The sequence below is a fragment of the Fusarium falciforme genome, chromosome 6, assembly GCF_026873545.1.
Source record: "Fusarium falciforme chromosome 6, complete sequence".
Taxonomy (NCBI): Eukaryota; Fungi; Ascomycota; class Sordariomycetes; order Hypocreales; family Nectriaceae; genus Fusarium; species Fusarium falciforme.
The window spans coordinates 2,103,343-2,127,606 of NC_070549.1; the positions used below are offsets into that span (position 1 = coordinate 2,103,343).

The 24,264-nt window shown below is 50.8% G+C and overlaps 10 protein-coding genes across 10 annotated transcripts; 8 read left to right on the forward strand and 2 right to left on the reverse strand.

Annotated features, from left to right (window-relative positions):
* Nucleotides 1-126: 126 nt before the first annotated feature.
* On the forward strand, nucleotides 127-1,283 carry NCS54_00822600 (Hypothetical protein; the record flags this gene model as incomplete). The annotated part of the gene is made up of 2 exons (XM_053153622.1): nucleotides 127-426; nucleotides 474-1,283. 2 exons carry the CDS (start codon nucleotides 127-129, stop codon nucleotides 1,281-1,283), a joined length of 1,110 nt encoding a protein of 369 aa, XP_053009597.1.
* A 1,065-nt stretch (nucleotides 1,284-2,348) lies between these two features.
* NCS54_00822700 (HpcH-HpaI domain-containing protein) lies at nucleotides 2,349-3,407 on the forward strand (the record flags this gene model as incomplete). Its single annotated transcript, XM_053153623.1, has 3 exons — nucleotides 2,349-2,705; nucleotides 2,758-2,950; nucleotides 3,004-3,407. The coding sequence occupies 3 exons, from the start codon at nucleotides 2,349-2,351 to the stop codon at nucleotides 3,405-3,407; spliced, it is 954 nt and encodes a 317-aa protein (XP_053009598.1).
* A 1,978-nt stretch (nucleotides 3,408-5,385) lies between these two features.
* NCS54_00822800 (Hypothetical protein) lies at nucleotides 5,386-7,520 on the forward strand (the record flags this gene model as incomplete). Its single annotated transcript, XM_053153624.1, has 2 exons — nucleotides 5,386-5,449; nucleotides 5,521-7,520. The coding sequence occupies 2 exons, from the start codon at nucleotides 5,386-5,388 to the stop codon at nucleotides 7,518-7,520; spliced, it is 2,064 nt and encodes a 687-aa protein (XP_053009599.1).
* Nucleotides 7,521-8,722: 1,202 nt separating this feature from the next.
* On the forward strand, nucleotides 8,723-10,699 carry NCS54_00822900 (Hypothetical protein; the record flags this gene model as incomplete). The annotated part of the gene is made up of 5 exons (XM_053153625.1): nucleotides 8,723-9,094; nucleotides 9,144-9,334; nucleotides 9,382-9,803; nucleotides 9,857-10,181; nucleotides 10,273-10,699. 5 exons carry the CDS (start codon nucleotides 8,723-8,725, stop codon nucleotides 10,697-10,699), a joined length of 1,737 nt encoding a protein of 578 aa, XP_053009600.1.
* Nucleotides 10,700-11,359: 660 nt separating this feature from the next.
* Nucleotides 11,360-12,454, forward strand: NCS54_00823000 (NMO domain-containing protein; the record flags this gene model as incomplete). The annotated part of the gene is made up of 1 exon (XM_053153626.1): nucleotides 11,360-12,454. The coding sequence occupies one exon, from the start codon at nucleotides 11,360-11,362 to the stop codon at nucleotides 12,452-12,454; it is 1,095 nt and encodes a 364-aa protein (XP_053009601.1).
* A 469-nt stretch (nucleotides 12,455-12,923) lies between these two features.
* NCS54_00823100 (2EXR domain-containing protein) lies at nucleotides 12,924-13,994 on the forward strand (the record flags this gene model as incomplete). The annotated part of the gene is made up of 1 exon (XM_053153627.1): nucleotides 12,924-13,994. The coding sequence occupies one exon, from the start codon at nucleotides 12,924-12,926 to the stop codon at nucleotides 13,992-13,994; it is 1,071 nt and encodes a 356-aa protein (XP_053009602.1).
* A 612-nt stretch (nucleotides 13,995-14,606) lies between these two features.
* Nucleotides 14,607-15,171, reverse strand: NCS54_00823200 (Hypothetical protein; the record flags this gene model as incomplete). The annotated part of the gene is made up of 3 exons (XM_053153628.1): nucleotides 15,043-15,171; nucleotides 14,863-14,970; nucleotides 14,607-14,787 (listed from the first exon to the last, which is right to left on the reverse strand). The coding sequence occupies exons 1-3, from the start codon at nucleotides 15,054-15,056 to the stop codon at nucleotides 14,607-14,609; spliced, it is 303 nt and encodes a 100-aa protein (XP_053009603.1). The 5' UTR covers nucleotides 15,057-15,171.
* A 1,686-nt stretch (nucleotides 15,172-16,857) lies between these two features.
* NCS54_00823300 (Hypothetical protein) lies at nucleotides 16,858-17,717 on the forward strand (the record flags this gene model as incomplete). Its single annotated transcript, XM_053153629.1, has 2 exons — nucleotides 16,858-17,171; nucleotides 17,234-17,717. 2 exons carry the CDS (start codon nucleotides 16,858-16,860, stop codon nucleotides 17,715-17,717), a joined length of 798 nt encoding a protein of 265 aa, XP_053009604.1.
* A 789-nt stretch (nucleotides 17,718-18,506) lies between these two features.
* NCS54_00823400 (Hypothetical protein) lies at nucleotides 18,507-19,522 on the reverse strand (the record flags this gene model as incomplete). Its single annotated transcript, XM_053153630.1, has 3 exons — nucleotides 18,507-19,110; nucleotides 19,162-19,299; nucleotides 19,374-19,522. 3 exons carry the CDS (start codon nucleotides 19,520-19,522, stop codon nucleotides 18,507-18,509), a joined length of 891 nt encoding a protein of 296 aa, XP_053009605.1.
* A 996-nt stretch (nucleotides 19,523-20,518) lies between these two features.
* On the forward strand, nucleotides 20,519-23,391 carry NCS54_00823500 (Hypothetical protein; the record flags this gene model as incomplete). The annotated part of the gene is made up of 4 exons (XM_053153631.1): nucleotides 20,519-21,299; nucleotides 21,350-22,087; nucleotides 22,140-23,235; nucleotides 23,283-23,391. 4 exons carry the CDS (start codon nucleotides 20,519-20,521, stop codon nucleotides 23,389-23,391), a joined length of 2,724 nt encoding a protein of 907 aa, XP_053009606.1.
* Between the last annotated feature and the right edge of the window lie 873 nt (nucleotides 23,392-24,264).

A 24,264-nucleotide genomic window follows, 5' to 3' on the forward strand; every position in this document is an offset into this window, starting at 1 on the left:
TAGGCACTAGGCAAACCACTTCAAAGATTCACTTTCTGAAGCTTTGTAGAAGCCTATAGGTCGCTGTTCTCGTTGCGACCCCCTCAAGTCTTGGCCTCGGCACCCCTCAATCGGCATCTCAGCCCGATGGCGGCATCCAGAGAATGGACGCGATTGTCCTTCCAGGAAGCCCTGGAGTTGGTCAAGCTTCCAGACGAATCTTCGGAGGCACAAAAATGCGTCAGGAGATTCATGAGCCGTCAGCCAGCTTGGGAGCCGGGCAAGGAGCTCCCTTGGGACTCGCTGGGACTCGCTCCTCCCAAGATTACGAGAGGAGCTTACGGTGCTGTCGTCTACGCGCAATCATCTCTGGCGGCAGCGCGTGTTGTTGAGCAGGAAGATCAAGAAGAAGGAAATGGTGTGAGTGGGAATAAACGCGGGATTCATGTGAGTCGATTCATTTCACGGTCGCGTACCTCACTCACCAAGTCCAGTCCATCCACGCAGTCTTCACCAACCCAGGACGCTCTGATCGTCCCTTCATTCTTGACGTGTCTGAAGTTCATTCAAGTCGATCATTCTCAACTCGTCTAGTCAACGCGCGTCAACCAACTCAGCCCTCGAGGAATCCTGCAGGACCTTTCCCTGTATCCGATGCTGAAGCACCACTTGACAACACCTGCTTGACATGCCTCGTCACCTTCAAGCGACCTTTTCCCAGCCCCGATGATGTCCAGGACACTCCGCCTCAAGAACGATACAGACAAATTCTGTCGTCAAGAAAGCCAGACGAATGGGACCCTTGCCCACAAGCTGACCTTGATGGGCTAAAGGCCAAGTTCCCAAACGCCGGCCATGGGGCGTTTCCAATCCTCGACATGTACAAGGTCGACATGACAGCCTTTAACGCCGACAAGCCCATACCTGACCGGAGGGAGCTTATCTACTACCGATTACTCAAGCCCATCCCCAAGGAGGATGTTAATGCGCATGTCGTAACCCATGCATTCGAAGCAGACCGAAACAGCCTCTTCATGCTCGGCAACCACTTAGGCTACGGCCACGACTTGGGCATAGCGGCGAGTTTGAGCTATTCATTCTATGTACACGTCAATGCTGAGGAAGCAGTCATGGAAGGTGATGGTTGGTGGATTCAAGAGGCCTCGTGGTCACGCTTCAGCGCAGGAAGAGGCGCAATGGAGAGTCGCCTGTGGAGTCCAGAAGGGAACCATGTTGCAACGGGTTACCAAGATGGGATTGTGCTGCCGATGACAGCGAAACCAGGTAGAGAGACCAGGTTATAGCTTAATTCTAGAAGCGGCATAGCCTGTTGTTCATGTTCCCCGACATTTCTACCATGCAGCATGGAGAGACCCCATATTCTCGGCGGTGAAGAGGTCTGGCCCCGGAACTCGGCGTCGCCAAGCGCGAACACCACGGGATTAACGGATCCGGACGGAGCAATCCACCTCCGTAATCCGTAGTCCCTCCCCGGAGCAAGGGTCAATTCGCTGATAACCCTTGAATGTATTCCAAATTTCGATTTTGCTTGACTGATAAAACTCCACAAGGCATTCGCTGACGTGAGAGCCAAGTCAGGATTTGAGTTGTTTTGCGCCTTTGCCTCTTAGTCATGACGCAGACGACTAGACAGCAACCTTTATGAATTGACAGCGCAGTGGCTGAGGCTAGTTTCGTTTACTCATCCCTCCTGAGGATGGCTCTCGCTTGCGGCGAGGCCCTTTTGCTTAGAAGAAGGAGTCTCACACTGTTCAACGTCACTCGGGGACCAACGTGGCAAGGATCGCGTAAGCTCGATTTGTTGGCTTCGCAACTGTTGGAGCTCCTCAAACAAGGCATGTTGATGCAATGGAACATTATAGAGATAAAATCAATGCGGCTAGGATCGTATAGGTGAAACCCAGCGCAGTGAACTCCGGCAGAACTTGCTGATGATGGGTCCCGCCTTGCCGATCTCGACTGGCCGCCCCTGTCGATTCGCAGAGATTACCTCCACGAGCTCAGCCTTAGATCCGGGTCCATTTGTTTTTCTCCTAGGGCTGGTCAGAGAAGGTGCCAACCAAGCTTCCTACTTGCTGACTGAACTAGAACTTCTAACGTTAGAGAGTCTGACCATCCCCTTCCGCTATAACCGGGGTTCCTTTGTGGCGGCTTGGCCAGAGTTACAGTCAGCGGGATGCAAGTCAATCGGACCTAAGATGGCGACTGTTGGTTAAGTCCGTTATGGATGTTGATACGGAAAAGGGAGACGCGTGTAGGTGACTTGGCAACTATATAACAGAGCTCGCCCGAGTTCGTTCTTTGTCTCAGCCCAGTCCCACATCCAACAGTCTCACAACCACCTCGCAATGGCCTCAAACGCTCCCCTAGGCATGGCAGCCTACGCCGCCCCTTCTCTCTTCCAGCCTCACAGAGCCCGTGACGCTATTAGAGATGCTCACAAGAAGAAGATTCCTCCTCTGCTGGGCTACTACGCCGGCCTTAGTGCCGTTCCCCTGACCCGACTCCTGGCCCCCATGAACTTTGACTGTGTCTGGATCGACTGGGAGCACACATCTTGTAATGTGGAGACAATGACGACCATGGTCCACGAGGCCATCTTTATGAGCCAGGGCCGCACTATTCCTTGGGTTAGAGTTCCTGGCCACGACCACGCAGCCATTGGATACGCCCTGGACGCCGGTGCGAGCATCGTCATCCCTCAGGTAAGTTGTTTGAGATGAAAGCAATTAGGTACAGGGCTAACCTTTTGTAAAGGTTGAGACTGTGGAACAAGCAAAGCATGTTGTCTCATCTGCCAAGTACGGTACCAAGCAGAACGGCACCCGATCAGCTCCCCCGTTCAGACTGCTCCCCTATATCACTGATACTCCTTACGACTCAACACGTGACCTCCACAAGTGTCTCAACGACCAGGCCGCCATCATGATTCAGATCGAAACTCTTGAGGGTAAGTTGGCAACTATCATATAGAACAAGACCAGACTCTAACATCCATCTTAGGTATCAACAACCTTGACGCTATTCTCACCGAGGTCCCTGACATCGACGTTGTGTGGCTTGGCTCCCTCGACTGCCGTCTGAGCATGAACCTCCCCGGAAACATGGGCATGGGCGGCGACGAGCAAGAGTGGTTGGACGCCCGCGAGAAGTTCTTCTCCGTCTTGGACAAGCACGACAAGCCCTACTCCGGCTTTGCCTTTGGCGCCCCTCCATTTGGGTCCCCGGAGGCTCTGAAGAAGGCCGCCGAGAGGATGAGCATGATCATCATGTCTGCTGATGTGATGCACCTGATGGCCATGGGCCAGGAACTGGCTCAGGCTCGGGAGATTGTTGCCTCTCCTAAGGCCAACGGAGAGACTAATGGAGAGAAGAAGGAGAATGGAGTCCGAGTTGAGAAGAACTGATGTATCTCTAACGAGTTTGGAATAATGAATGATGGGTAATAGATTTGGATATTAGGACTATCACTTCAAAACTTTACCGAATGACAGCATGTGTGAATTAATGTGAACTTGTAATAAGCGTGGCTCGTTTGTTCCCTCTTGCCCTTGTGAAGTAAATCCACGTGTAGGTTAGCTGATTGCCAGGCACCGGCTAGAAGAGAACAACGAATGATTGACTGCGTTTGTTATCAGGCAATTCAGGGTTGTTGGAATGTACCCGAGACATCCGGCCACCAACCAGAGCGCCGATAGATTCCATAATTCTACATAGTTTTTACGTTGTTTCATGGCCATATATTTTACTCTTCTATCATGTTTCCTACTGTGCTTGCGGCATGACGTTCTACGGAATCACTAGGAATATATTTTGTGAATTCTCAACCCATAGTGAAGGAGGCTGGGAAGTTTCTCCTGAGCGAGAGACTAGATATATAGAATAAAGGCTTATGCCTTTCTTCTTCTTCTTTTTTGTGTGTACCTAGGTAGTTGAGGACTTGGTTTGCGTGTTACTTGCCTTTGGCATACCTTGTCTGTCGACATGGGAGGCCTCCACCCTAGAGAATTTGTGTGAATAACCAACAGTGAGAATAATTTGCTCGTTGACGGCTCTGACCCTTAAAATTCTAGATACAACCCCTTTAGCGGCGTGTAGTCTTATTTAGGGATTGCATTGGGGGCGAGATACACGGAATGGTTATGAGGAGTGTGAAGTCTGTCACGGAGGAAAGCAAAGCAGGTAGGAGAGGCAGAGCTGCTTGAGACAGAACAAAGGCCGAATCGTTATAGCAAACAAGAAGTTAGCATATAAAATCTACTCTGACTGTTTTCCAAGAGAAAAGATCGCCATTATTTCAAATAGAGGCACCTTGATAGAGGCTCAGCGATGGTGACGTACACTCACCAATATGAGAATCGGAGCTAGGGTTGAGATATTCTGTAATTCCGAACAAGCATCATCAAACCCTGGCAAGTCTTGGTTGGGGTCTGAAAGCATCAGCCAAGGAATGCACATTGGTTTCGGTCAGTCTTGAGCCTCGTCATGCTTTAAAGAGCCCTGTATGGAATACGCAAGCAAGCGCTTATTTAAGCTTATCAATTAAAGTACATTGTACCCGTGCTTCCGCTGGTATCAGTCATCCATTCCTAAGCCAAGAATGAGCCCAGACTGACAGGAGAACAAGTGCCACGGTCAAAGCCGCCATCGAGTGACGCCGACACTCGGGATGCCAAGAGAAGAGCGTACGTCAGCTTCGAGGGGAGGTCGGGTTTAGCCCACTCGGATTTAACGAGATGCTTACAGATCATCCCATCCCGCCTCCGCCAACGGTGGGATTTTCTTTTACCCCCCCTGTCTGGCAATTTTTTTGCCTTTCTGGCGGGTGACCACTTTTTTCGACGATCTGCCGGCTGCCAATCATGTCTGGGGAGGGTTTGAAAGAATGGTCGTGTGAGGGTCTGCCATTTTTTGTACAGATCTGGGCGTTTATCTGATGGAAATTGATCAATGTGAAGATGACTGAGTGCTGTTCTCAGACAAAGCCCGTGCAAAGCGTCCATGCATTCATCCAGAGTCACATCTTACACGAAACAAGTTACACTCACGTATCAAGGAGTCTACCGAATCGTCGGAGATGGATGCTCCATAGATGGACTCGCCCCGTCAAAGCCGGCCGGCCGGGTCCCGTTCTCCATGACGAGGCCAGGGTGGCTTAGCATGCTTGGTATAAGTCTCTTTCTCGGATGCCAAGACTTGGTGATGATGGTTGGCCCAAGCACTTATACTTTGTGCGTCCGGTGAGATAGACGGCTGGACCCTTTTTTTTCTCTTTGATATGAAGCATCTCTGGGAGATTTAAGACATTCGGGACCCCAAGTTGGCCGTGGGAATCAGTATCACGGCGAGGGCATTTACACTGCAGCAGCCCCTCATACACACACGATGAATTTCTCAGGTCTCTTGTTATACTTGCTTTCGATTTCTGTCTCCCTGCTGCATGTGCATGGTAAGTCCCGCCACAAAAAGGTTACATGATGCACCTGTCGATCATGTGTAACTAACATGATCCTTCTTCAGCCTTGTCAATAGCCAGAAGCCCAATCCGTCACGCCTCCCTCATCCAGGACCTACACTTCTCTCAAAGTCCCAAAAGCCTTGACGCCTCTTCAAATTTCCAAGTCGAATTCACTATATCAAAAGAACAACAGAGGATCCAACTAAACCTGCAGCCAAGCCGCAACGTCATCTCGCGTCTCACAGACGTTCGACATGTTGGACCCGACGGGGCCAGCGGCTTGGCAAACACGCTCATAGGACGAGGCTCGCCGCTCCTGTACAAGGGAGACGCCTTTATTTCCGATGTTGAGAAGCAGACATGGAGGAAAGTAGGCTGGGCCCGGATTATGGTTCGTTCTCGGAACGGCCGATATCTGCTTGAAGGCGTCTTTAACCTTGACGGCGATTACCACCACATCTCGCCCAGCTCGAACCTCCGCAATAAGCAGTTCAAACTGGATGGCAAACTCCCTGCGACGGACGCTCCGTACATGGTGGTCTGGAAAGAGTCGGACAATGTCGAGCATGATGGAGGTATCTTTCAGCGATCGTTGTCCAACGCATCGATATGTGGCACTCAGAGTTTGGACCGCCGTTCGTTTTCGCTGGATCTGGATGACCGAGACCAAAAACGAGACACGCCACGTTATGGATTCGTCGAACGTGTGCGTCGACAAAATGGAATTGGCCAGATCGACCCGGTGGACGTTATTGGACAGACGAGCGGGTGCCCGTCGACCAGACGAGTAGCCATGATAGGAGTCGCTACGGATTGCTCATACACGGCCGAGTTTGACTCGCTTGAAGATGCTCGGGAGAACATCATCTCACAAATCAACATCGCCTCGCAAGTGTACGAAGACGCCTTCAACATCTCCCTGGCCATCCGGAACCTGACCATCAGCGACTCATCCTGTCCATCGACAGGTTCCACCACAACAGCCTGGAACCTCCCCTGTTCGTCAAATGCCGACATCTCTAGGCGACTCAGCCTGTTTTCAGAATGGAGAAGCCAATTCAGTGATGAGAACGCCGCATGGTCCCTGATGAGTGCCTGCGAGAGCGGCTCGACAGTAGGCATGGCCTGGATCGGCAACATCTGCAGTCGTGGAGGGAGATCCTGGCGAGGCGGAAGCTCTGTGGCATCTGCCAACGTCGTCATTCGTACGGCAGCCGAGTGGCAGGTCTTTGCCCACGAGTTGGCGCACAACTTTGGAGCTTCTCACGACTGCACGTCCGAGACTTGTAGTGGCGATTCTCCTGTTGAGGGCTGCTGTCCCCTTAGCAGATCTACCTGTGATGCTAGTGGTCAGTACATCATGAACCCGCGGAGTGGACGAGAGCTGCGTGAGTTCTCACCTTGTACTATTGGAACCATCTGCACGGCGATTGGAGATGACTTGATCGACACGAGCTGTTTGGTGGACGAAGATGATGCTCCTGACATCAACGAGAGTCAGTGTGGAAACGGCATCGTCGAGCCAGGAGAGGCGTGTGACTGCGGTGGTGAGGAGGGATGCCCAGAAAACTCATGCTGTAATCCCTCAACATGCCAGCTTCAGAGCGGCGCTGCGTGCGATCCAGCGACAGATGCCTGTTGTACCGACCAATGCCAGATCGCGTCCAGTGGTCAGGTCTGCCGAGAGAGTACAGGTTCTTGCGACCCTGAGGAGACGTGCGATGGAGAGTCGAGCCGATGTCCCGAAGACGAGCGAGATGACTCTTGCGGCGACGACAACGGAGGAGGCGGTTCTGGAGGTCGCGGCGGCGGTAGCGGAGGAGGAAGCGGAAGAAGCTGGTTCGACGAGAACAGAACCGTGGTGATTGCCGTCGCTGCCTCTGTCGGAGGAGTCATAGTCGCGCTCATTCTAGGCTGCTTTATTGCCTCGTGCGTGCGGAAGAGGAGGAGAAGAGTCGGAAACCGGCTTCAGAAGAATAGTCCTTTTGATGCGAACAACACCCCGCCTGTCGCTATGGGAGAAGCACCGGCCATGCCGAGGATGGTGCATCGTTACATGTAAATTTGGAGTCTGGGATGCATTTAGCATATTTTATGATTCATGATAAAGAGATTATATTACTGGCCTATCATCAAGAGATGTTTCTGCTGCATCTTATCTGATCACAGTGGTTCAAGCCTGAGGCCAGTGCATGTTTTTAGAAGCCATCACAAGGAAATGCACCATTTTGACTCCTACCAAGAAAAACTACTGTGGGCTGGTCCTGTACATGATTAAACTTCCTGATTTTGTTTGGACCCGAGTTCAAACAGGCATCAAACAACGAGGAGAGTAGCACCAGATGCAGCTTGATTAAGATCCAGATAAAGAAAAGCGCAGTACATTTTGTGTTATGAAAGCTACAGAACCATGACATAAACATTTTGCTTGGCTGCCATGTACATTGCCATCTTCTAATTCTTTATCCGTGAGAGGCGAAATTACCAGCAGCCAACAAAGCGCCTCACTGTATCCGTCTCGCATAGATAGCTGGATAGACTGTAGATGGGTCAGCTGTCAAGTCGATACAGCTAGCCATATGAGACTACGTATAGGCGCGTGACTACTATTCGTGCAGCAACCCATAGCTTCGGGAGAGGAATACACCGAAGACACCATGTTCTTCGTCCCCCTTTGTGTCGACTGAATGACCCGGACTGCCCGCCCAGCTTTGCTATGAATGGGCCGGTTAATAAAGATCCACACTATACCTAGTTTCGGCTGAGCAAAAAACGACGGGGTCTTTGCCGTTTATAGTTACATTCGGTGGTCGTTGCATTGACATTTGCTATGCGACCCCTTGGCGCGGAGTCTTTACTCGATTAGGGGTGCTTTAGAACTTGGACAAGTTGAATAGAGTGTTGATCCTGATCCGTGCTCGAGTTAAAAAGGGACGAGATGCATCGGCTTATATATCGTTGAGAGTCAAGCCGATGCAGGCACCGCTCGACTTGGGGGCGGGGAAGAGGAGAATCCTACGAACCCCCAAAGTCCGGGGAGCAGATCACGGAAGCTTATTTGTGGGTATAGGACCATGATGGTGTGGTTCATAGGTTAACTACAACGATCTTCAAGGCAACCTTCTGTAAAGGGCAGAGGCCGGGGTTAAGCTTAACCACCTGTCATATTGGGACAAGGATAGTCCGCCGCAGCAACTAGTTCAAGACCAGCAACATAAATAGAGTGACTTGGTCTTTGCAAACACTCATCTGCAACCAGAAACAATGTATCTCAGGACCGGTATCACGGCGCTTTGCTGCATGCTCGTTGGTGCATCAGCACTGACGATAAAATCAACAAAGTCCTGGACAATCGGCACCGATCTCCAAGGTCCCGAGCGACTCAACGGAGTGAGCTACCAGGAAGATGCGCTGATCACCTTTGGCGACCATCAATATGTCACCTTTTACGAGACGACCCCGGCTGGGTATAACAATCACTATGTCAAGGTTGGCCGTCGTCGTGTCAGCCCGTCGGTTGGCGACTGGGAATACCTGACTCTTACCGATTACGTCCAAAAAACCATGGACGGGCATAATATGATTTCCATGGGCATCTCTGGCGACGGTAAAATTCATCTCAGCTTTGATCACCATGTTAGTGCACAAGCTAAAAGGGTGGGGATGATTCACTGACCGTTTGTAGGATGTGCCCTTGAACTACCGCGTGTCCAAGACGTCTATTGCAAAGGATGTCCCTTCAAAGTGGAGCGAAGACCTGTTTGGGCCTGTTGTTCACGAGCTTGCGGGATCTACGGGACCTTATACACCCTTGACTTATCCCAGGTTTGAGTCACTGAGTAACGGTGATATGCTGATGGAATTCCGTATCGGACAGTGAGTAACACACTTACTGTGTGGGATGCCCTGCTAATTTTCAAAAGATCTGGTGCCGGTGATAGCTACATTCACCGATACAGCTCTTCGACTGGAAAGTGGCAGGCTTATGGAAAATACATTGAGGGAGACGATAACAACGCCTACATCAATGGTCTCAACTCCGTCAACGGAAAGCTGTACACCTCCTGGACCGTCCGTGAAACACCGGATGCAAACACCAATCACGACGTGTTCTTTGCCTACTCGGATGATGATGGACGAACCTGGTTCAACACCAACGGCACCAAGCTTCCAAAGCCCATTTCAACGTCCCTGGATAGCACAATGATCTGGGAGATTCCTCAGAACAGCCGCATGGTGAATCAAGAGGGCCAGTTTGTGGATGCCAAGGGCAGGGTTCATATTCTCATGCGGGACAACCTTAGCGGAGAACACCTCTATCAGCACTATCTCAGGGATACAAACGGTAAGAAAAGTGCAAAACCGTTCGTGTGACTGCACAACTGACACGCACTGTAGGCAAGTGGACAAAGAATGCCATCAAGGTGAGTGGCATCAACGGTCCCGATCTCTTCGACCCCCGTGGAAAGTTCGCAGGAGACAAGTCTGGCGAGCACCTCATCGCACTCCTCCCTGATGCAAAGGCATTGAAGACGGGAATCTACGCATCCACGGCAGCGGGAGGGTTCAAGGACTGGAAGTTTCTGGCCGATATCCCCAACACCTCCACCGAGCCCTTGTTTGATAGCACTCGCCTCCGTGACAAGGGCATCTTGAGCGTGTTTGTGCGCCAGGGTGGTGGTTTTCCCGACAGGAAGCTGCAGGTCTGGGACTTTGAGCTTGCGTTTTGATTAGGGCTCAAAGAGGGCGGCAAGATGTACAATAGTCACTACTGAGTATCTAGAGTATGGCACGATATCTATAATCAAACGCAGTGGTACACCCTCGGCATACATTAACCACATCAGCGCCGTCTTCCATACGCTCAAGAACATGCTGGACCTGGTCCTGGATAGTGCCGACACGCCATTCCCATTCACAGATGAGCAGGGCAGACTTGTCCGCATCGGCCAGAGAGAGCGCGTCATCTGGTATTTGCTCAAGTGCGCTGATTCATACCACGACAACATGGAGCGCATGGGGATTACCAAGTGGTCCCCTCAGATATCCGCAGAGGTCAACCTCCCCTCCTGGGTAGAAGATGAACTCCGCGAGATCCTCATCTTTGAGACGATGAAGACGTTTCTTCATCAGGAGTTCAACCGCTTTTCCTGGGCTGTGATCCGTGACCTCTTCGGCCACGACTTTCAGTCGAAGCGCGATGACGATTCCGACACTGAGGACAATGAGCCCGTCAGATAAACGCCTATGGCTAATCAGCCTATCATTCGCCCAAAGCCCAGCAAGCGTCCCCGGTCTCTCGTCACTGAGAGCCAGGGCGAGAGCTCCAAGCGGGCTCGCCAAGAATGATTTGGGACTTGGGGAGGTGGTGGCGTGGTGGAGGGGTAGTATGGGATGACAACATGGCAGACGATCTAAGATATCCCTGCATCAGATAGCGGCTTTCATAGCCCATCACAACTAAAAGGGGCGACCGGTTTGGTGGAAGAGTGGCAGCGGAGGTTGTTTTTCTAATAGGTTAGCAGTTAATAACTTGTTGGCCTGCCATATTTGACCATATGTGACACCTTTGTGGTAGATGTGACTATCTATACCGTTAATCGGCTGCAACGGCTATATCGGGTATTGCGGGATCAAGAGAGGAGCCACACGTCATGAAAGGTCTCGGGCTTTCCCCGAGACCGTCAGATGGCTGTAACTTTCACATCGTGTTTCTAAGCAAGAGAAGGATCAAAGGATATAAGAGGGGGCCATAGGATTATGGAAGAGACCTCTGCGCTTGAAGCAACATCCCCAGTCGATCATCCACAAAGTCGGCAAGACGATCTGAAGCCCTACAATAAATTAAGGTATTTGTGTGTGAACAGCCTATCAACTACGTCTAACAAATAACAGTTCATCATGAGTGTAACGCGAGCAGCCTTAACAACAAGTCGAGCCCGACTGACTCATCTATTCCCATGGATCACGTCGCCCTTCATCGTCGGCGCGCCCATGCGTGTCATGTCAGGTCCAGATCTGGCCCTCGCCATCTCCAAAGCTGGAGGGCTGGGATTCATCGGACCCGGCGCGAAGCCTGAAGATACGGCCAAAGATCTAATCGCAGTCAAGGAGCTGCTGAAGAATGCGCCTCCCAACACATTGCCACAGTCGTTTCCACCTCAAGATGTCCTTCCTGTTGGTGTCGGGTTCCAGCTTTGGAATGGCGACCTTGATTCTGCGGTTCAGGCTGTTCAGCAGCATCGGCCCTGTGTGGCTTGGCTGTTTGCTCCTCGCCGGGGCCAGGAGGAGTTGGATGAGTGGGCGACTCGTTTGCGCGAGGCTTCTCCCGGGATTCAGATCTGGACTCAGATTGGCACTGTCAAGGAGAGCATTGAAGCCGCCAACAGTGACAATCGCCCGGATGTTCTGGTAATCCAAGGGGCAGAGGCGGGTGGCCACGGCAGAGCAACAGACGGCTTAGGAATCATGGCGCTATTTCCCGAGATTGCAGACAACGTCAAGGACTCAGGCATCACGCTGATCGCGGCTGGAGGCATCGCCGACGGTCGGGGAGTCGCAGCAGCCCTCGCTCTAGGAGCAGCGGGCGCAGCAATGGGGACACGCTTCCTTGCAGCCACCGAAGCCCATATCAACAAGGGCTACCAACGGGAAATCGTGCGGGCTTCCGACGGAGCACAGTGCACCACCCGGACGATGCTGTACAACCACCTCCGCGGCACCATGGGCTGGCCGGAGCAGTACAGCCCCCGCGGGATCGTCAACCAGAGTTGGCACGACCAGCAGGCGGGCGTTGCCTTTGACGAGCTGAAACTCCGCCACGACGAGGCTGCCAAGGCCGGCGAGAAGGGTTGGGGCCCCGACGGGAGGTTGGCGACTTATGCAGGCGCCGCGGTCGGTCTCGTGCATGAGGTTGAAGACGCTGGAGTTCTCGTTCAGCGGATACAGTGTGAGACTAGAGATATTGTGAGAAGGGTTGCAGAGGGAGCTGTGTGAAGGTATCTGTACGACAGGGCGGTAACAAAAAGATGGGGTTTATGCATGCATGAAACTTGTAGATTGCAACTCGGCTGTATACAGTGTTTATCAAGGGCTGCGTTGGCTAGAATCAAACAGTGAAGAATTTTCACCCAAGACAAAGCGTTGTTTGCTCGCCTTGTTTGCTTCTCTTCCCACTGTAGAGAGGGTGATGACATCTCGACAGAGCCTTGTACGACGGTGACGAGGTTCACCAACGTGCATTGCATTAGTTAGACCAATCATCCCAATCAATATTTTTGCTTACATGTAGGGTTGGGGGTTTTTCTTCTTCCCTCTTTTCTCTTTTCTCTTATTTCTCAGTTCTCTTCACCCGGACTGTCAACCCAGTCAGGCCAGCAACCTTCATACAAATAACTCCTTCATTACATCCCCATCTCTGATCAACTCCTCACTTGTCTCCCCTCAACCCACAAACACATCAATCATGTCCCTATCCAAACCAGTCTCGTTCCCCAAATTCCCTCACCTGGCCAATGAGCTCCAAGACCTTGTCTGGGAATGGTCTCTCAAGGACCGCCACCCGGCTGCTCACTTTGCCCAGCTCGGAACTCATAAACTCAAAAGCCGACCGCCAAACGGCGACTTCGGGTCCTTTTGGACCCTGACCATGATTGAGGAGCTTGTGTGGTCTGACCCGCCTCGCGAGCTCGCAGAGATGTGTCCTGTCCGTGAGACGCAGGTGGACGTCCTGCTTCGAACGTGCCAGCAATCACGCCGTATCGCTATCCGGCATCGAAAGTCGTGGGGCCCTGAGGGCACGCTTCAGCTCTACGACCCTCGTGATGAGAGCCGTGGAGACACCTGGGATATGGCAAGAGATTCCAGAGTCCCAATCCCTGCCTTTTCCGACAAATGCTTTCAAATAAAGTACATGCCCCCACGACTCTTTGATCTTCCATCTCGCAAGGTGGATAACTCTCGGGACCTCGTCATCTTGGGACCGGAGTGGATTAGTGTCGGGCAACAGTATCAGAAATCCTTCTTTTCAACCAAGCCGGAATGGCAACTGCCTGTCCCGCGAGTTCCATACCTCGCACTTCCCTACACCGCCCGCGAGTCCATCGACAACCAGCTGTCGGTGGTGGGTGCGATTTTACGCCTCCGCGCAGGGGTGCTGTACATCCTCATCAACCCAGATGAGTTTGACAACGACGACAACACGTTTGTGGCCGCGGATCCAGCACTGAAAACGGTCAAGGACAGGCGTAAGGCCCTGGAGACACCTTTTAAAAAGCGTGCGGGGGCTGAAAGCCTCGTGTCTGAAGCACCGGATAGCTTCTGGTATGGGACGAGGGAGTACTACGCGCTCAGCTGGGACGACATCGAGGAAAAGATGATGAATTCCAAGTTCTGGAGACAGCTCACCGGGGGGATTGAGAAGGCAAGGCAGATGGAGAATAATTGCTGCACCGGATGCTTTGGCACAAGCTGCAACAGGACGACTGAGACGCTCCCTGCGATTTGGAAGGTCATGTCTTGGAGGGACCACAAATAGGGGGTTTCTTTGTCCACACAGGTGAAAACGGAGTTGCGACCTGATACGTTCGTTTAAACATGGTACGGGAGACGAACAAGTGGGTTCATGATTATGAGTGTTCGGGTACGGTGCATCGGGTTGGGTATTAGCCCTTGGAGTTCCGTCATTTAGGGGGTATGGGATACTTGGCGCAGCATTGACTGCCGGTGGGAAACCAAACAATTATGCAGAAATAATCCCAAAATACAAAGGCAATTTAGTGTGTTACTCTGGCGTTGAAAACTGTACATTTCTTGTTGAAGACGGTCCCTTGCACGGAACAGGATCAACTCCAAAATGTTCAAAATTCACCACGCCACGTCAGCGAGACCTTGGCAAGTCTTGCATTTACAGTACTTGTTGGCGGTCTACTCGATATTGCAGTTAGCAGCCAGCCAACTCGTGCAATTCTGTTCAAATGCGATTCTTGTTGAGCCTGCCCCAGCTTGCCAGTCATAGTTCGGAAACCTGGTGAGCATGTCGATTAGAACCTGTCTAAGAGCGGCAAAGTTCGCCCCGGCTTTGAGTGTTACTCTCCGCCACTCGGTAACATCTACTCGCGAGAACGAGGGCGTGGTCAGCCTTCGAAAGCTAAAGAGGAAGGGGGAACATGATGGAATAGTTGGAGGACTGACCAGTCTGCGGCGTGAGTTTGGTCAGATAGTCCAACTCGAGACTCTTGCCAACCTTGCGCGTCACGTTGTACCACCCGTTGGTGCCAGGAATCTGCAGGGTGCGAGTCGGGTTCGGGGAGAGCACGTTCTCAGCCTTCCTAGAGAGGATTCGTTAGTAATTGACGACCAAGAGGTTTGAGATCGTCTATGGAGGCTAAGCGGGAATTTTGTACATAAAATTTGGGTTATGCGTTGTGTATGAAGACTCGCCGTCGCCGAACTTGATATGGAAATAGAGCTCAGGGTTGCCATGCTCATCATCCTCACCACCCCCAGTTAGCCTAATCCACAAAAAAGAACTCATTGTAAGAACAACAAGTAACGAATTGAGTCACACGGATCATAGAACATACCCTAGAAATACCATGCGACCAGTTAGGGTCAGGAGTGACTATAAAGTAACACCGGTTTGCCATCTTTGTAATATAAGAAATAGAGTATGCATATACGATCACGAGCTTGACGACGTGTTGTGGAGGAGATGTGCTGATAGATACTGAATACAGAAGACAAAAGGACGAGCTTTTTTATACCTGCCTTGGGGCATTCCAGCACGCAATGCTAAGCGTCGGCCACCGGGGAAGACCGATCCAGAACAGCCCAGCTGAAAAAGAGTTCAGTTCCAGCCAGCCACATGGTCAATAGTTTTCTGTTCCTTGTCGATGAGCCTGGTGAGGTTAATACATGCATGAAGACGTGTCTGGCTAGAACGCTCCATGTCTTGGATGTATTGGTTGGTTCAGCTCGCCTCGACTCAAGCTCTAGCAACCTCAGTCCTCGCTCAGCAGCAGCTCAGCCTAAAGGCAATAACTCGGCTCCGTAAATAGAAATTGACTTTTTTGTGCTTGAGTTTCGTCTCCAAGTTATGTGGGAATCTGTCGTAACTCGTATTCAGCCCAAGCTTGGACTCCCTAGGGGATTTGCATCCTTGTCCGCGTGAATTGTCCAAACAGGGCCTCATTGGCTGCCACATTACGATGAGATCATTGTAAGAATGCTGCCTCAGTTGTCGCAGAGGAATTCCAAGGGCTGCATAATCTACAAAGGGACCTGAGTGCATCCAATCGACGCTGATGCTGTCGAGGGGTAGGGTTTTGCATGCTAATAACCAGCTTGCCTAGGACGATTTTCAAAAGAATCTTCTCAACTCATTCTTCTTTCGCTTAGCATCATATACTTCAAGCCTGCCCAACGTTGTCTTTGACTAACCTGGCTCTCACGGGGTTGAGTATATGATGTGAGAACAGCTTGAATTCACAGGGTAGCTGATCAAACGCCACTAGTGTATGAGAGATTTAGACTGACAAGACTGAAAACAACCATAATGCACGTAAGAATCCAAAAATTAAAGATGGACCACGCGCTCAGGTTGCCTTATAGGGATGGCTCTGCGGAAATCCTTCCGCCATCTCCACACTCGGCAATCCTACATGCATAGACTGGCCGATCATGAGGCAGGGACTAGAATCCATTCCGCCGCACTTCTAAATCGACGTAAAGGCAAGCCACAGCTCGTTACCCGACATCTACAAGCTTGAAATACACCAACATGAGCTTGATGGACCGTTGGGAATGTCCGTAAGCTCTGAGTGTATTTCTGTCTAACAAACAGGTTACACATTGATAGTTTGACTCATGCAAACGGCCAATCGTTAATTTTGACGCAATCTCATGGAACTCGTAAGCATAAGGGGATCATCAAATCCTGTCACAGTTCTTGGTGCCTGGTGTTTATTCCACTGGATTCAAGGCGCCCACGGCCTTGTTTCAACTCCGCCACGCTTGCTTACTCCCCTTACGAAATACGAATATCCTACCCAGACCGAGACTTCTCCATGATGTTAGATCAAGGTCTGGGGACGCTGTGGGTATCCTGGTTAATCAAAGTGTTGTTTCGTGGCTGTCATGATCGTCCTTGTCGGCGACACGGAGTAAGGAGAGTAGCAAAGACATGGTTCGAGTATGAACACTTGGCATATGATTTTAGAATCCTTTGCGAAGTGTCCATGAAGACACAGTAGGTTAACGCTATATAAAGGTCAGCTTCGTTCCTCCAGTAGTCCTTCTACCACACCATCACCATCACCATCACCATCACCACCACCATCACCACCACCAGTTTTCATTTCTACTCGTCCCTTCTCTTCAAACAACTCTGCCAGCTCACCATGCACGCCTTAGCTACCGCAACCTTCCTCGCCAGCGCTCTCAGCGGCGTCGGTGCAAGCCCCGTATCCAAGAACACCCGACGTGATGTCCTCGTGGCTCTGCCTGGGGGCGCTCACGAGATCGATCTCAAGTTCCAGCCCTGGATGGACTTTGATACCGATAGCTGCTACAACACGGCTGCCATCGACCCTGATGGAGACACCAACCCGGGCCTCGACCACCCCGTCTTCAAGAATCCCGAGGATGACTGCCGTGAGAGCAGCCGCCTGAAGAACGCCAACGTCTACAGCCGATCTCGATGCAACCACGGGTGGTGCGCCGTCATGCAAGTCCTTTAGATCTGTGTCTCCACTAGCAGCGCTGACAAACTCTTAGGTACGAGTACTACTTTGAGAAAGACCAAGTTGTCTGGGGCTCTCTTGCGGGCGGCCACACTCACGACTGGGAAAACGTCATCGTCTTTGCCAAGGGAGACGAGGTCAAGAAGGTCGCCCCGTCCTGCCACGGAGGATACGGCGGTTCTACCGACTCTCCTCGTCTGGGAGGTGACACCCATCCCAAGGTTGTATACCACAAGGATGGAGGTAGCACTCATTGCATGCGCATGGCCAACGAGGGCGACGACGATGTCGAGAATTACACTGAGGACTGGGTCACCTCTCCTCTCGTCGGCTGGGGTTGGTGGCCTACTACTGACAACGGTCGTGCCTACAGGGACTTGGTTTATGGCAAATGGCCCAATGATGCCACGGCTGCCCCCAAGTTCTGGGACGCTGATGACATGTACACCAACACGCTCCGGAAGGCTGCTGGCGACTGCTGCGAAGATTTTGACCCCTCTTATGACGATAGTGAATAGTGGACTGGCAGAGGCTCAATAAGAATCCTGCGATGCAGGAAGAGTTATGTAGTCAAAGTCTTTGAGGGCTATTGCTGGCGATGGTTCGAGGGCTCTTTTAATAAGCAAGGTTTTTTGGTAACCATCTGGGGTTTTCTAGATTAGACATGTCCTTCCTTGGGGTATCTCATCCCTTCTGTCGATCCTTTCTTCTTCTTCTCTACTTCATCCATTCAATAAAACTCTTTTCAAAGACCAATCTTAGTCTTCAGTGATGGAAAGCCATTCCCGGATGAGGTCCAATCAGGGTATTCTGTGGCACCCCTGAATGCCAGCCAAGTAGGCCATCAACACTCGCTATAGAAATTAAGAGACAAGATGGAGTGCAGTAAAGGTGGCATCTTACACTGCGAGACTCACCTTTCCACTATTGAGTTTCTATGGCTGTAGAAGCTTAATGGCATCTCAGTTACGGTGCTTTACAGTTGGGGTTTGATGCTGTCATGTGTTTATCGGTGCGTTCTTTTATGGTGTGCCCGACGGGGGCGTCATTGGAAAACAAGAAAAGCTTTCCACTCAGTCCAGAAGAGTCCATCAGAACCGCCACAAATGCTAGGGCGTGATATGAAACACCTTCCAAACGCCCAAAGACTTGAAATAGAGCCTATACTCTGGAAGATAGATGGCAGAAAGGACACATTCCAGTCTATGAACCAAGAGTCTAGAACCTGATTAACAAGAAATCTTTAAGCCAAGGGTCTGACAATTTCAAACCCTAGGTGACTTTGACTTTTTATTTAGGACTGAAAATTATCCCGAGTGACTGGATTTCTTCACAGCATTGACTAATGATCTCCCCGTGTCTAAACGCTCAAGATTTGTTCCGAGTATTTCCAAAACCCTTGGCCAGTACATAGTAGAGTGCCAACTGTTGTGAGGTGTTATAAACACGTTCGGTGCCTTCCACAGCGGATGATCCGAAGGCAATGGCTCGGGATCAGTAACATCAAGTGCTGCCCCTCGAATCTGACCATTCTGCAAAGCCTCTATCAGAGCTTCAGTATCGACATGCTTCCCACGTCCAACGTTAGACAGAAAGGTCCTGTTCTTGCTCAGGATCTTGAACTGAGAGTAAGAAATGATGCCGCTCGTTTCTTGAGTCAGTGGCAGGCAAACAACCAGAATGTCGAGTTTCTGATCCAAGAAGTCATCAATATCTGCCCTACTCGAGCCATGAAACCACTTGGCGGGGATCAAGCCATCAGGGTCTCCGGTTCCAGGCACACAATAGCTTGAATCCTTGCGAGACTCTGGTGTAAGGCGTTCTGTCCGCGTGAATGCGTAAACCTCCATGCCCATGGCGCTGGCAACCCGTGCACACTGGCGGCCGATGCAGCCATAACCTAGGATTCCCCTATACATGTATAAGTCAATTCATGGCACTTAGAGCCCTGCAATAACTTACATTCGTGAGCCAGCTGAGTCTGTGGCTTTGTGTTCGTAGCAAGCTTTCCACTGCTGGGCTTCCATGTTGCGGGCGTGTTCAAGGAATTGTCTCTGGTTCATAATCCAGGTGCCGATGACCCACTCGGCAATCTGTGGCCTAGTGGTAGAATTCATTTAGATTCTGCAGCTTGATGCACTTTCTTGAGCTTCAAGCGTTGTAGGGTCACTCACGGGTGGGCGCCGTTTGCAGAGCAAAAGACAACTTCCGGATCCTGGAAGGAAGAATGGTCGACCCAAAGGTCAAATCCTGCCGATGATACTTGTACAAAGCGCAGTCGAGATGCGAGTGAAGGCGGCGGTGGGAAATAAGTGCAGACCATTGTGACGCCATCCCATTCATTGGGAGAGATGTCAGTTGGTGTAAGAAGGCGGCCGTCTGACAAAGCCTTCACCCAACGCACCTCGATATGCGGCAACGTTCTGTGTATTCGGTCTATCCATTGCAGATCTGGATCAATTGGTATGAATACAAGAAGGACATCCTTCTTTGATGTGGTTTTGGTCATGGTGTGGGCCTATGCTGGGTCGATGATAGCAAACAGTCATAGAGAAAACAAAGACAAGAAGAGAAATAAAGACACAAAGTGTATGGCTTAGGCCATCATATTATCCTTAAAAAATGCCCATAATATTCAGTGACTAGCCTGAAGTGTGGCATTAAGTGGTTATGCTATCAGCGCCCTGTCAACGGGAGCGTCCCGCCGCCTCGGCAGACCAACAGACATAGTCAAAAAGACTGCATAAAGCCAGGGGGTGGGAGCGTCAGAGAAACTCAACAGAAAACACTAACGGAAACAATGGTAAATGGTCCAAAGTGCAATAATGGGACGTCCATCTCAGTCGGTTTCCAGGCCGCCAGGATTCCTGAGAAGTCAAGTTCTTTCAGCAGAACCCCTATCACAGCTCACTACCATCATTTAACTCGTTTTAGCAAACAACCTACCCAAGATAAGCCACCATGTTAAAATTGCCAAACTCCTTTAACTACCTTAAGTCCGAGTGCGGACGCTGACAATTCACCATTCGCCCCGTCAACAGGGCGCAACGACATGTTCATCCGGAGCGGGGCGTTGATGAGCCAATCAGCGTTGGCGTCTACCCTCCTAGCTTCGGCCTGGGCTCTCTGTCATCCGTAGCCATTCTAGCGGTCTTGCAAAGAAGCATGCTTGTTCTCCTGATGAACCTTCTTCTTTGGGGCGACGAGTCCATGAAAACCAGCAAAAGTCATAGGTCAAGTTTGGGCCTACCTACAGCAGACACAGTGTGGCGTCGTTGACTACATGCATATGCTTGCTTAGAACCCTGACCACTTCTTTATGGCTTCCCACGAGACATCAAACCATGATCTAGACCAGGGCCTTTGGCCCTTTGATCTCCTCAACGATGAATTTGCCTTACCTACAAGACATAATGCAGCCGATAATGCCAGCCTTGACCCATTACAGGCATCCCCAGCAGACGTTAGCGAGGATGCGTGGTGGACCCCTCTTCCAGCTGAGTTGGATATCGGCTTCCAAGAACCAGTTATTCTTGGCGAAAACGGGCAGCATCTAAACGATTTCACATCCCTTTTAGCCTTAACAAACGATACATCACCATCTTCATCATCGTTTGCCCACCCTCATCAGCTTGAGCAGAATCCTGTCTTGGCTTCGTCAGAGGCATGCCAGACCACTCCCTCCACGACCAGCCCAGATGTGGACGATGCGGCTATCCCTTCCAAGATCGGCACCAGATTCACCAGAGAGTCTATCCGCATACTTAAAAGCTGGCTCGCGGCCCACAAGGACTCACCTTATCCCGATGAAGCTCAGAAGAGGCGGCTTCAAGAGAGGACTGGGCTCAACAGGACACAGCTCATGAACTGGCTGGCCAACGCCCGCCGTCGTAACAAGAGCTTAGGTTTGCGAACTGCTTCTTCTCAACAATTCGAGCAGCCGAGGCCTATCTCCATCCCTCGACCGCCCACCCCAGCTTTCCGAGATGGTTCCTCACTGAATCCCCTCGAGCGATGGGTCGAGTCTCCACCAGAACATGAACCAGCTTCAGCTTTTGATATTGCCAGGGCTGTTGCTTCCAATTCCCCATTAGCCAAAAGTAAGTCATTGGTTCATCTATGCCTTATTGGACTATTCTGACTTGAATAGATTCGGCTGGTTCACCCAGCTTCGACCCATCGAGTTACCCTCGCAGAACTCCTTCGGCCGGAAGTGTCGACACCTCAAGGTCCAGTGGCGGATCTTTCTCCTCTGCCAATTCATACGGTAGCCAGTCGTCACTCAACACTTTTGAACCGTTTCGGCACGCTCGCTCGCGCCGCAGAAAGCGAGCCTTCAAACGCAGCGGGCCCAGAACTCCCTTGAGCGCAGCTGGTAAGACCTTTCAGTGCACGTTCTGCACAGAAACTTTCGGGAGGAAATATGACTGGCAGCGGCATGAAAACTCGTTGCATCTACCTCTGGAAAGATGGATTTGTGCCCCTGCTGGCCCTCGTTGTCCGAACCCAGCCAATGACAACTTAGAAAGCTGTGTATTTTGTGGACTGGTCGACCCAAGCGATAAACACATCAATAGTCACCACTACTCCGAGTGCCAGAATCGAGCCCCCGAAGAGAGGACTTTTAACCGAAAGGATCATCTCAGACAGCACCTACGGTTATTTCATAATGTCAGCTATTTAGAATGGTCCATGGAACAATGGAGAGTTCCAACACCAGATATCCGCTCGCGGTGTGGTTTCTGTCATCGGACGATGACCACTTGGGAAGAACGGGCAGATCACCTGGCGAACCATTTCAAACTGGGCAAGACAATGGCTGATTGGGATGGAGACTGGGGCTTCGATCTTCCTATTCTTCAGATTATCGAGAATGCTATCCCTCCATGTAAGAACATCAACGCTTCAACATTGCTGGGCTCTACTAACTCTACAGCAAGACATCATCGAAACCGAGCGCCATACCCCGTTTCCGTTTCAAGGAAGCAGAGCACCCGTTGAAACACCAAGAAGTGCATACGAGCTTATCAAGCTTGAACTCGCCTATTTCATGCAAAAGTACTTTGAAAATAACGGAAACATGCCAACAATTGAGACTATGCAACTTGAAGCTTGCCGCATCATTCTAGCTTCAAAGACTGGCACAGAACGGGAAGAAAAAAGTCAGGCATCATGGCTGGAGGATCTCATCTTGTCAAATCAAGATCTTCTCCAGAAGGCACGTCTAGGTTCGATCCGGTCCTCTAGAGAGAGCAGGCTGTCTTCCATGAAAATCAACGGGAAGAAAGACATGTTTGAGGGATGTGCTTTTGAGTCCCAGCTCCAGGATTTCGTGCGTGCTCGAACCTCCGAAACTCCAATCACCAATCACGAACTTCAACAGGAGGCATGTCGCGTTGTCGTGAACATAGAAAGGATATCGCTCACGCCCTCTGATTTCATCGCAACCTGGCTGGCTCGGCTCATACACTCCTCTACTGATTGGTTATCCCATTTCCGTCAACGGATGAATATTCCCCAAATCAGTGGAGTCGATACGAAACTCTCTAGTGCATTCCACGACTATGCTCAGCTCGACTTGACAAGGGACACCCAGACCAGGAGCAGTCCGGATCTAGACATGGAGATGGGAAGTCTATCTCCTCCCACTCTCGGAATGCCTTGCGAGGCGCGCTCACAAACCGAAGCCGACTTCTGGTTATCTGCCTTCCACTCCTTTCCAGAACCCACGAAACACGCCCCGGTACAAACAACCGCAGCAATACTCCCTAACCCTACGGCTTCGGATGGCAAGGCAAGTGGCGTGAACAACAGTGAAGTGATGCAAAGGAGCAGTGATCAACAGTCCCTCCTTGATGCCCGCTCCATTATGATGAAAACAAACGGCTTCTTCTTAGGTGGCCCAAACTTTTATCGGTGGATTGCTGAGGAGCTTCACCGTTGGGCGATTGCCACCATGTCCCCTCACAATCCAGCTCAGCATGTTCCGACAGATGAAGAGATTCAACATTATGCTCGGTGGATAGCTTACAATGAGTGAGTCAGGGTTCTGATATCGGTGGCTTCTAGCTAACACTCTGTAGCGGCGATCCTCTCAATCAGACAGTGGCGGATAATCCTTACTGGCTTGCACACTTCAAGCGAAAAGCAGGCATTGCAGTGGATGAATCAGGGGATAAGGAGCCCGGATAAGGGGTGGGCGTCGGGCTGCAATCAAGGTGTAATTATATTCGCTCTTAGTAGCCCCTGTAGCTTGAATCTCGACTTGTACGCTTAACTACCTACCTCTGTGAACCAGAGTCTTTAAGTTATTGTTCCACCCTCTCGAGCCAACACTTTTTGATGGTTATAACAAGGCGAGTTCTCGAAAGATGCACACCTAGTTACATCAGCTTAAATGCACTTCTATTTGCATTACAATAAAAGTCCAGTCGAGTCCAAGGGTAGGTAGAATTTTTACAAACTTGAGGTGAGGACATGCGCCTATCAAACGCCTGTAGGGGCAAGAGAGCTAGTGTAGCACACTAACTTACTGAGTTGCGGATTACGAACGCTGCAGGTGTGAGGTGGAAAAAAAAAGAATGAGAAAAACAAAATACGTGTATCCAGCAGCTGGATTGAATGATAGCAGGTTTGTTTGAAGTTCTATCATGAATGGATGCCATAAATATGTTCGCGCTGAGAGAGGTAGGTAGGTTAGCTACTTAGGTATGAAAGCTAGGACGAGGTTGAGTTGAGCCTTGGTGGGCTGAGATTGAGGAACAAACCGGATCAAAGGTCTGACTAAGCCTTGAGTGCGACGAGAGATGGAAGGCGGAAAAATTGGCAAATGGATCTGATAAGACTACTTTTCAAGTCAATTGAGTTGGATACTCCCCAAGCATCATACATGTCTCTTTCTAGCTCAATACTAGTAGAGTGTGAGCTTCTAGAGCTCTTGGAGCTTCCGATGGTCGCCTTAGCAATCGCTTGAACGTGAAGAGTCGGAGCTGACCCGGTGGTTCGTGTAAAGTCACGTGGCCTAAATCGCAGCTCATCTGATTGGCCAATTCGCTTGCCCGGATG